The 12,358-nt window shown below is 45.7% G+C and overlaps 1 protein-coding gene across 2 annotated transcripts in view; it reads right to left on the bottom strand.

The window, feature by feature from the left end:
- The window catches only part of ITSN2 (intersectin 2), a 102,374-nt gene that overhangs the window by 64,491 nt on the left and 25,525 nt on the right, over positions 1–12,358 (bottom strand). For both annotated transcript variants that reach the window (XM_075269181.1, XM_075269182.1), the window contains exons 3-4: positions 11,524–11,616; positions 2,824–2,887 (exon numbers count right to left, since the gene is read on the bottom strand). In XM_075269181.1, coding sequence (XP_075125282.1) covers positions 2,824–2,887; positions 11,524–11,616 — 157 coding nt within the window. The remainder of the gene's footprint in view (positions 1–2,823; positions 2,888–11,523; positions 11,617–12,358) is intronic.

Genomic DNA, 12,358 nt, shown 5'->3' with positions numbered 1-12,358 from the left:
AGTGGATGAGAATCAGTAATAGCTCAGGATCAGTACAGGATAAGTAATGTAATGTATGCACACAGTGACTGCACCAGCAGAATAGTGAGCGCAGCTCTGGAGTATAATACAGGATGTAACTCAGGATCAGTACAGGATAAGTAATGTAATGTATGTACACAGTGACTGCACCAGCAGAATAGTGAGCGCAGCTCTGGAGTATAATACAGGATGTAACTCAGGATCAGTACAGGATAAGTAATGTAATGTATGTACACAGTGACTGTACCAGCAGAATAGTGAGTGCAGCTCTGGAGTATAATACAGGATGTAACTCAGGATCAGTACAGGATAAGTAATGTAATGTATGTACACAGTGACTGCACCAGCAGAATAGTGAGCGCAGCTCTGGAGTATAATACAGGATGTAACTCAGGATCAGTACAGGATAAGTAATGTAATGTATGTACACAGTGACTGCACCAGCAGAATAGTGAGCGCAGCTCTGGAGTATAATACAGGATGTAACTCAGGATCAGTACAGGATAAGTAATGTAATGTATGTACACAGTGACTGTGCCAGTAGAATAGTGAGCGCAGCTCTGGAGTATAATACAGGATATAACTCAGGATCAGTACAGGATAAGTAATGTAATGTATGTACACAGTGACTGCGCCAGCAGAATAGTGAGTGCAGCTCTGGAGTATAATACAGGATGTAACTCAGGATCAGTACAGGATAAGTAATGTAATGTATGTACACAGTGACTGTACCAGCAGAATAGTGAGCGCAGCTCTGGAGTATAATACAGGATGTAACTCAGGATCAGTACAGGATAAGTAATGTAATGTAATGTACACAGTGACTGTACCAGCAGAATAGTGAGCGCAGCTCTGGAGTATAATACAGGATGTAACTCAGGATCAGTACAGGATAAGTAATGTAATGTATGTACACAGTGACTGTACCAGCAGAATAGTGAGCGCAGCTCTGGAGTATAATACAGGATGTAACTCAGGATCAGTACAGGATAAGTAATGTAATGTATGTACACAGCGACTGTACCAGCAGGATATTGAGTGCAGCTCTGGAGTATAATACAGGATGTAACTCAGGATCAGTACAGGATAAGTAATGTAATGTATGTACACAGTGACTGTACCAGCAGAATAGTAAGCGCAGCTCTGGAGTATAATACAGGATATAACTCAGGATCAGTACAGGATAAGTAATGTAATGTATGTACACAGTGACTGTACCAGCAGAATAGTGAGCGCAGCTCTGGAGTATAATACAGGATGTAACTCAGGATCAGTACAGGATAAGTAATGTAATGTATGTACACAGTGACTGCACCAGCAGAATAGTGAGCACAAGCACAGATCTGGAGTATAATACAGGATAAGTAATGTAATGTATGTACACAGTGACTGCACCAGCAGAATAGTGAGCACAGCTCTGGAGTATAATACAGGATGTAACTCAGGATCAGTACAGGATAAGTAATGTAATGTAATGTATGTACACAGTGACTGCACCAGCAGAATAGTGAGTGCAGCTCTGGAGTATAATACAGGATGTAACTCAGGATCAGTACAGGATAAGTAATGTAATGTATGTACACAGTGACTGTACCAGCAGAATAGTGAGCGCAGCTCTGGAGTATAATACAGGATGTAACTCAGGATCAGTACAGGATAAGTAATGTAATGTATGTACACAGTGACTGCACCAGCAGAATAGTGAGCACAAGCACAGATCTGGAGTATAATACAGGATAAGTAATGTAATGTATGTACACAGTGACTGCACCAGCAGAATAGTGAGCACAGCTCTGGAGTATAATACAGGATGTAACTCAGGATCAGTACAGGATAAGTAATGTAATGTAATGTATGTACACAGTGACTGCACCAGCAGAATAGTGAGTGCAGCTCTGGAGTATAATACAGGATGTAACTCAGGATCAGTACAGGATAAGTAATGTAATGTATGTACACAGTGACGGCACCAGCAGAATAGTGAGCGCAGCTCTGGATTATGTAAATCTGTATCAGCGATGTAATTTAAGTAACAAGGTAACTCAGCTTTGCATATAGTAAATGTGAAATCATACTGAATTGTTAACACAGGCTCAAAATAGACACTTCTCCATTACATATACAAATCTATTCACAGTCTAGCTGCATTGTACAACAAATGCTGTAAAACGTAAGGGCTCCAATACTGTGAAAATATGAAAATCAAAAATTTCCTAAACTTCCATGATGAAAGTTATGCAAGTATTGGCCTCATTGTATGTAGGAACACTCATGAATTATACATGCAGTAAAGTATAGGAGCAAAGTATTAGGCAACATGTCGGAGATAACACATGCATATTAATAGGAAGATTCAAGAAGATTTCAGCAGAGCTCAGGAGAATTAACACCGCGTTCTCCACAACACTCTGACGGCTTCTCAGATGTTAATTACAGTCTTGAAGCATCTGCTCCGAGCAGTCACAAACTGGCACAGAGGAACAGAACAGCAGCTAAATAATATACAGGAGGTAAGTGGAACATTTAGTCAATGGAGAGTATTTAAAGGAGAAGTACCAGATACTGATACTAATTGTAGATTTTTTTATTCTATTTTCTGTATAGGATTTTGAGGGAAGCCATCTTGCATCTTTTCTAGCATACAAGGCATAAAAAAGTAAAAAAAATTTTGCGCAAATCTATTTTTGTTCCACACCCCCATGTGAAATAATGGGGTCACCAAACATCACTACAGATCAATTGCAGGTGAGGTGCATGGAAACCGCATAGACCTCTATATACAGGTAGGATAAGTATACTTGCCATATCTCCGCTAGGACAGCAGGAGGAAGTCCTGACTGTAAGAAGAAGGTTCTTGCTTGCTCTCCTATAGGATACAAGTCACACTATTAGTCATTAGTAGCCGATTCTTATAGGTTACATGTTATAACGACATTTTCCACATGTCAGGCCCGGTTCACATCTGCATTCGGGCCATTCCGTTCCCCTCTCTACATGAAAAATGCGGAGATAAGAGTCACGCAAGCAGCGCTTTTCTCTCTGCATTTTTCGTGCGGAAACCACACGGACCCCATACGCAGATGTGAACCGGGCCTGAGATATAAAGCATGCCCAAAATGGGTTAAAAACATAAAAGCAGCAATACCCAAGAGTGGCTACAAAAGGAATGGGAAATGTAATGGGAACACATATATTTCTGATAAATTCACCACTGGTATTGGCATTAAAAAAAAAAAAAAAAAAAAAGTAGCAAAAATCAGCAAAAAAAAAAAAAAAAGCTGCATTTCCGCAGTAATGAACTCCATTCTCTACGGCTGCCCATTACACATAGACATACTGGAAATGGTGCCCAATAGTGGACATATCCCAATAACAGTGCGTTCACATCTGGGTGGTTGCATCTGTTCTTCTGGCCCATTGCAGGGACAGAAGAATGAATTGAACAATAAAGACGGACCTTCTTGTTTCTGTAATTAAAATTATTTACCGTATATACTCAAGTATAAGCCGACCGACCCCCCTAATTTTACCAAAAAAACTGGGAAACTTGTTGACTCGAGTATAAGCCTGGGGGGGAAATGTAGCAGCTACTGGAAAATTTCATAGACCCCCCCCCTTTTTTTGCTTGACTCGAGTATAAGCCAAGGAAGGCTTTTTCAGCCCAAAAACTGTGCTTAAAAATTCGGCTTATACTCGAGTATAATAAAAAGAAAAAAAATTTGTGCTCAAAATGCAGAACAGTCACCGTAATAAGCTCAACCGCAATTGGGTTGTATGTTGCAGGTACACTTTGGAAGTGTTCACTGACACATACCTGTGACATAAGCCACCATCAAGCCATACGGTGGCATATGTCGGCCATTATCCAAAATGTAGATTATTTATTTGAGTATCCAATGTATATAAAAGTCTGCCCCTACACAGAAAGCAAAGGTATAACAGTGCATTGCCGCCAAACAAAGGCACAGACTTTTATGCATACTGTAATTGAACTTAATGTGAACACAGCTTTACTGATACCATGAGGTCCACAGTGACATAATAGCAATCACTGGTGGCAGCGGTGCCATCTCTCCAATGTAGCCAGTGATCGGCAATTGCAGTCACATTAGTCGGCGCAGAAGGATGGCATAAAACCAATCAGTATAAACAGCCTATATAGCGTTGCCGAAGCTGACTTCTGCCCCCTAGTATAGAACACTAAGCCCGTACACAGGAACGCTGCACAGAGCATCTGCCTGACACCTCACTCCGCACTGCTGTGCTACGCCGTACCTGGCTCTGCTAGGTTTGCGCAACGTTTGGCCCGAGCATAGAAAAAGCTCTGACCGCAGAGAAATTATTAACCCATGAAAGACCCCAAGAGCCATAAAAAGCATCGTGGACTCTAAAGTTCAGGTTTGTCAACGAACGACGGAGTTACCGCCTGACCCGTGAAGCCACCTGAACAAATCCGAGTGTAACGGAAAAGCTGCGGCGCAGCACTGCAATGCACTTAATATTTCATGAAGCTTCTTCAGCACGCCGCCTGCTGCTTACTGCTGTACAACCGGCACTAAATTTCCACCTTCAGCAATGTCACAAGACAGTAACGCGAGTTTCCACCTTCTGTACTGAATAACGTCTTAATATACCGTTATGCTGGGTAGAACTTGGTTTTCCTAATATAGAGCTAGAAATATGCTATAAAAGACATAGACATAAATAATACTATGGCTTCATGCAGCCACCACTAGGGAGCTTATGAGATTACGGCATACGGGTTTATTACTCATATAAGGTCTACATAGTATGTCCTTGACTGCAAAGATCTAGTGGTGGGGTAAATTTTAATATTTAGAAGAGGACCTGTCACCACCTCCAGTTCCCTTGAACCCTTTAATAGTCACGGATAAAATGATTCTGGCACACTTGGAATTTTTCCTTTAGCCCCCACCGTTCCTGAACAATTACTGCTGTTAGTTTCAGTTCCTGATATGCTAACTAGACTCCCTAATGTCAAGTGGGTGAAAGTCACAAGGGCGTGTGATTCAGAGCTCTGACAGTGCCCCCCTCTGGCTGGAGCTATGAGTCACACCCCCTTGCCTGCTACTATGTGACTTTCACCCACTTGACATTAGGGAGTCTAGTTAGCTTGTCATGCACAGAAACTTACCAATGATAACTCAGGAGTGGTGAGGGCTAGAGAAAAAAAAAATTCTAACTGTACTGGAATCAGAGAGAGAAACCTATCAACGGACAAATAGATGTTGAGTTGGTGGAAGTGGTATTTAAAGGGTATTATCCGGGTCCAAAATATGAATGTCCCATCTTGAGGATAGACAATCGATCTCAGATGATGTGGTCTGACCATCGGCCACCCTACCAGATGTGTGAATGGGTTGACCTCTCACTGGGGAAAATTTATTAGAGAGGTGGGAATTTTATTGCAAAGTCAGTTTTGTGACCGAATTTGCAACTTTTTGCTGTCGTGTCCCTATTTGCCTCTTCTCAGGAAAGTGGGCTCGTTGGAGCAGGGTTTAGCAGAAGTGGAAAAGACTTGCAGAGCCCCCAACAGAAGGTGTAAGTTATTACTCAGACTTGCACCATCTCTTGCAGAGTCCGCTGCACAGTGGGACAGTAGGACATGTGACCAATTTAGGTGCTTGTCACGCCAGTGCAGGGAGATCAAGACTGGCATCGAAAAATCCTGTCCTGATAAATATCCCCCCCATCCAATATATTGTTCAGGTGTGGGAGAAAACTAGAATATCAAGAGGAAATTGACACAAACACGGAGAGAAAATACAAACTCCTTGCAGATGTTGTCCTTGGTCAGATTCAAACCTAGGTAGGCAAAAGCAACAGTGGTAACCACTGAGACAGCAGACTGCCCAGAGAGGGAGAGGCAGACCCAGACAGAGAGCGGGAGCGAGAGCCAAACAGACAGAGAGCGGGAGCGAGAGCCAGCCAGACAGAGAGCGGGAGCGAGAGCCAGCCAGCCAGAGAGCGGGAGCGAGAGCCAAACAGACAGAGAGCGGGAGCGAGAGCCAAACAGACAGAGAGCGGGAGCGAGAGCCAAACAGACAGAGAGAGGGAGCGAGAGCCAAACAGACAGAGAGAGGGAGCGAGAGCCAAACAGACAGAGAGAGGGAGCGAGAGCCAAACAGACAGAGAGGGAGCGAGAGCCAAACAGACAGAGAGCGGGAGCGAGAGCCAGACAGAGAGCGGGAGCGAGAGCCAGACAGACAGAGAGAGGGAGCGAGAGCCAAACAGACAGAGAGAGGGAGCGAGAGCCAGACAGAGAGCGGGAGCGAGAGCCAGACAGAGAGCGGGAGCGAGAGCCAGACAGACAGAGAGAGGGAGCGAGAGCCAGACAGAGAGCGGGAGCGAGAGCCAGACAGACAGAGAGAGGGAGCGAGAGCCAAACAGACAGAGAGAGGGAGCGAGAGCCAGACAGACAGAGAGCGGGAGCGAGAGCCAAACAGAGAGCGGGAGCGAGAGCCAAACAGAGAGCGGGAGCGAGAGCCAAACAGACAGAGAGCGAGAGCCAAACAGACAGAGAGCGAGAGCCAAACAGACAGAGAGCGAGAGCCAAACAGACAGAGAGCGGGAGCCAAACAGACAGAGAGCGGGAGCCAAACAGACAGAGAGCGGGAGCGAGAGCGAGAGCCAAACAGACAGAGAGCGGGAGCAAGAGCCAAACAGACAGAGAGCGGGAGCGAGAGCCAAACAGACAGAGAGCGGGAGCGAGAGCCAAACAGACAGAGAGCGGGAGCGAGAGCCAAACAGACAGAGAGCGGGAGCGAGAGCCAAACAGACAGAGAGAGGGAGCGAGAGCCAAACAGACAGAGAGCGGGAGCGAGAGCCAAACAGACAGAGAGCGGGAGCGAGAGCCAAACAGACAGAGAGCGGGAGCGAGAGCCAAACAGACAGAGAGCGGGAGCGAGAGCCAAACAGACAGAGAGCAGGAGCGAGAGCCAAACAGACAGAGAGCGGGAGCGAGAGCCAAACAGACAGAGAGCGGGAGCGAGAGCCAAACAGACAGAGAGCGGGAGCCAAACAGACAGAGAGAGGGAGCGAGAGCCAAACAGACAGAGAGAGGGAGCGAGAGCCAAACAGACAGAGAGAGGGAGCGAGAGCCAGACAGAGAGCGGGAGCGAGAGCCAGACAGAGAGCGGGAGCGAGAGCCAGACAGAGAGCGGGAGCGAGAGCCAGACAGACAGAGAGAGGGAGCGAGAGCCAAACAGACAGAGAGAGGGAGCGAGAGCCAAACAGACAGAGAGAGGGAGCGAGAGCCAAACAGACAGAGAGCGGGAGCGAGAGCCAAACAGACAGAGAGCGGGAGCGAGAGCCAGACAGACAGAGAGCGGGAGCGAGAGCCAAACAGACAGAGAGCGAGAGCCAAACAGACAGAGAGAGGGAGCGAGAGCCAAACAGACAGAGAGCGGGAGCGAGAGCCAAACAGACAGAGAGCGGGAGCGAGAGCCAAACAGACAGAGAGAGGGAGCAAGAGCCAAACAGACAGAGAGAGGGAGCAAGAGCCAAACAGACAGAGAGCGAGAGCCAAACAGACAGAGAGAGGGAGCGAGAGCCAAACAGACAGAGAGAGGGAGCGAGAGCCAAACAGACAGAGAGAGGGAGCGAGAGCCAAACAGACAGAGAGCGGGAGCCAAACAGACAGAGAGAGGGAGCGAGAGCCAAACAGACAGAGAGAGGGAGCGAGAGCCAGACAGAGAGCGGGAGCGAGAGCCAGACAGAGAGCGGGAGCGAGAGCCAGACAGACAGAGAGAGGGAGCGAGAGCCAAACAGACAGAGAGAGGGAGCGAGAGCCAAACAGAGAGCCAGAGCCAGACAGCTAGGGCCATCCAGAGCGTGAGAGCCAGAGCCAGCCAGAGAGCCAGAGCCAGCCAGAGAGCCAGAGCCAGCCAGAGAGCTAGAGCCAGCCAGAGAGCTAGAGCCAGATCCAGCCAGAGAGCTAGAGCCAGCCAGAGAGCTAGAGCCAGATCCAGCGAGCTAGAGCCAGCGAGCTAGAGCCAGCCAGAGAGCTAGAGCCAAAGCCAGATATAGTGAGAGTCAAAGCCAAACAGACAGAGAGAGGAAGGGACAGAGCCAGACAGAGAGAGAGCAAAAATCAGACAGAGAGCTAGAGCAAGAGCCAGAAGGACAGAGCGCGAGAGATGCGTTTCATAAAGCGAGTCATGGTTATGGACTCTCCACACAAGCCTAGGCAAAAAAAAAACAAAACTGTAGCACTACTCCGGGATTCCAAATAGGATTGGTAGTTGGTTAGATGGATAGATAAATAGGAGATGGGTAAGTCAGCAAGTGAATAGACAGATACATATACAGTAAGATAAATGAACAGACGCACAGATAAAGAGAGAGAGAAACATAAACTGATAGGTCTATAGATACAGGTCTGAGTAAATAGAAGACATAAGTAGTAAGGTAAAAAAAAAAACTAGGAAACAGACTAACAGATAAATACATAGGTTGGTATATAGGCAGACGGGATATACAGACAGAGAGGTATATACATAGATGACTGTACAGCTCAGACATGACATGACAGAATAGCTGCCCTGTTAGCTCAGCGGCGGCTCATATAATAGTCTATGGATTAGGCTGGCATGCTGTGTGTACTGTGCTCGGACTACGCTGACATCAAAGCAAAGCCTTTAATGAAGAGGCAGACAATGTACAGTCATGGCCAAAAGTTTTGAGAATGATACAAATATTAATTTTTACAAAGTCTACTGCTTCAGTTGTTCTAATGGCAATTTGCATATACTCCAGAATGTTATAAAGAGTGATCAGCTTAACAGCAATTACTTGCAAAGTCAATATTTGCCTAGAAAATGAACTTTATCCCCCAAAACACATTTCAACATCATTGCAGCCCTGCCTTAAAAGGACCAGTTAACATCATTTCAGTGATTGCTCCATTAACACAGGTGTGGGTGTTGATGAGGACAGGGCTGGAGATCAATCTGTCATGATTAAGTAAGAATGACACCATTGGACACTTTAAAAGGAGGCTGGTGCTTGGCATCATTGTTTCTCTTCTGTTAACCATGGCTATCTCTAAAGAAACACGTGTAGTCATCATTGCACTGCACAAAAATGGCCTAACAGGGAAGAGTATTGCAGCTAGAAAGATTGCACCTCAATCAACAATCTATCGCATCATCAAGAACTTCAAGGAGAGAGGTTCCATTGTTGGCAAAAAGGCTCCAGGGCACCCAAGAAAGACCAGCAAGTGCCAGGACCATATCTTAAAAGTGTTTCAGCTGCGGGATCGGGCTACCAGCAGTGCAGAGCTTGCTCAGGAATGGCAGCAGGCAGGTGTGAGTGCATCTGCATGCACTGTGAGGCGGAGACTCTTGGAGCAAGGCCTGGTCTCAAGGAGGGTAGCAAAGAAGCCACTTCTCTCCAAAAAAAACATCAGCAACAGACTGATATTCTGCAAAAGGTACAGGGAGTGGACTGCTGAGGACTGGTGTAAAGTCATTTTCTCTGATGAATCCCCTTTTTGATTGTTTGGAACATCTGGAAAACAGCTTATTTGGAGAAGACGAGGTGAGCGCTACCACCAGTCTTGTCTCATGCCAGCTGTAAAGCATCCTGAAACCATTCATGTGTGGGGTTGCTTCTCAGCCAAGGGAATCGGCTCTCTCACAGTCTTGCCTAAAAACACAGCCATGAATAAAGAATGGTACCAGAATGTTCTCCAAGATCAACTTCTTCCAACCGTCCAAGAGCAGTTTGGCGATCAACAATGCCTTTTCCAGCATGATGGAGCACCTTGCCATAAAGCAATGGTGATAACTAAATGGCTCAGGGAACAAAACAGAGAGATTTTGGGTCTATGGCCTGGAAACTCCCCAGATCTTAATCCCATTGAGAACTTGTGGTCAATCATCAAGAGACGGGTGGACAAACAAAAACCTACAAATTCTGACAAAATGCAAGCATTGATTGTGCAAGAATGGACTGCCATCAGTCAGGATTTGGTCCAGAAGTTGATGCCAGGAGCATGCCAGGGAGAATTGCAGAGGTCCTGAAGAAGAAGGGTCAACACTGCAAATATTGACTTGCTGCATTAACTCATTCTAGCTGTCAATATAAGCTTTTGTTATTCATAATATGATTGCAATTATATTTCTGTATGCGATAAAAACATCTGACAAACACACATAAAAACCAGAGGGCAGCAGATCATGTGAAAATATAAGATTTGTGTCATTCTCAAAACTTTTGGCCATGACTGTAGTAATGGCGAGGAAGGTCAGCGACACAAACACAGAAAAATACCTAACACTTGATATAGATCATTTTATGCAGATGACATATGATACGGCTATATCTCCCTGTGACTGATAGATCCCATAATGTGCTGCACCATGTGATGATCAAATCCGGGAACCCTCAGAGACTTCCCAGTCACCGCTTACACTATGACTGTCATGTAAATCCTGAGGTTTCCTACAACTGCTGAACCATGACCATAAGAGGCTCTTAAAGGGGCGCTCCACACACGTCCAAAATAAAGAGAAGATTTAGAAGACACAATGTCACACAGGATAAGAGTGGTATTGCACCTCAGCACCATTGACTTCAACATAACCAAGCTGCAATACCACACATTACCTATTGAGAAGGGTGGCACTGGACTGGACTGTGAAGTGTTAAAGGAAATGCGCTGTGAGCTCCTTATGCACCTGTGTATCACGCGCTCCTGTGCAGGTGCTTACTACTGGTACACGGATATAAATGGAATGGTTCCATCTGTACTAGATATATTTTAAGGGAAGGCGTCCATTTATTTCAGTCACCTTGTAGTAAACACCTGCAGGGCAGCATGTGATATACAGGTGCACAGCAATGTGGTGACTAAGGACAGCCACACTAGATCTAAAAACTGTAAGGGAACATCCACTGCAGACCTTGTTACTTATGTGTGTTTTTTTCAGCTACCTCTGTCTGTCCAAAAACTTGTATGGGGGTTGTGTGCGTCGAATACCTGTGCATGTGATTAGTATCTGTGTCCACATCTAACACCACAATTCTAAAATGGACCTTCCAGGACCATAGACTGTGTGGATGAGAACATGAAAGGTCCTGGAAGCAGCACCAACCGCTACTGCTAGCACAGGAAAAGGAAATGGGGGCATTGTGATGTCACTGCAAGTGGGCAGTGGGCAATAGCACAGAAGATGGGGGGGGGGAGAGACTTTGATGAATATGAGGTCACATGGTAGTTCTCAATAGAATGTGCAGGTAGCAGGGAGAGACCTTCTGTTTGCACAGCAACCCATGCCAGAAAAAAAAGGTCCAACTGTGATCATGTGACTTACTGAAGTGGGTGACAGCAGAGTAAACTATCACGGAGGAGATAACTATCACTACCGAGGGGACGATCTTTCAGAAAGTATCCTGTTAAGCAAAATAACTAAAAAAAAAAGAAAAAAAAAAGGCTAAATCAATTTTAAAAAAGAAATAAAAAAAGAGGAAGCTCACCGGTGATGAGTCCACCTATTGGCTTCAAGCTTGCGAACTGCTGGTCGTGCTTGGTCCGCTCCTCCGTAGTGATCGCCCACATGTTTGGCCCTCCTGTAAGGAAAACACTGAAGGTTATATATAGTTCTGAGATGATGATCGGCTTCTTATAGTAACACCTCCGTATCTAGTGCACACCGGAAACGTACAAAGCTACTGTCACCACATCCACCGCTCGCTAGTATACAACCCGGTGATACAAGACGCCCCTCCTAGGTCTACAGAGGAAGTCACAGGACACAGGACTCTGCTGACAGTTATTGCAACTTCCTGCAGTTTCGAGATCTCGCTTCCCAAATCCTCAAGACATCGGAAGAAATTCTCACCGACTGTCACGTGGTTTTGTCAAGTGCTAAGTATAGTAGTACCGGCCGGATCCCCCTTCATACAAGGAGGGTGTAGGCTCTAGTGAGCCTCCTGTATTACCTGACTACATCTAAATCAGAACAGCGCCCTCTACAGATATAGCAGAGCTACATGTGTCACACAGCGGTTTCCTTTGTGCAGTGTGATGTAAATTGTACTACTAAAATAATCCCCTAAACACAGGAACATTAAGGCACCTTGTGTGATACGGTAAAGTCGGCTCTGCTGTGTAAGGGTTGTATGGTCACAGGGTAAGTCATGGGGTTTATTCTCCTGTCCTAGTGCTGAATAAGGGGAAAAGATGGAAGCACCAGAAAGAGAATGAAGAAGATTTACTGTACGGCCCATTCATTGCAGAACTATATAGTCATGGTTTAGTGTTGTAAGGACATGCAACGCCTCAAGTACGTGCAAACAGGTTTATCTACTG

Source organism: Leptodactylus fuscus, chromosome 3 (assembly GCF_031893055.1).
Source record: "Leptodactylus fuscus isolate aLepFus1 chromosome 3, aLepFus1.hap2, whole genome shotgun sequence".
NCBI lineage: Eukaryota > Metazoa > Chordata > Amphibia > Anura > Leptodactylidae > Leptodactylus > Leptodactylus fuscus.
This window is presented reverse-complemented; position numbering and strand designations above follow the sequence as displayed.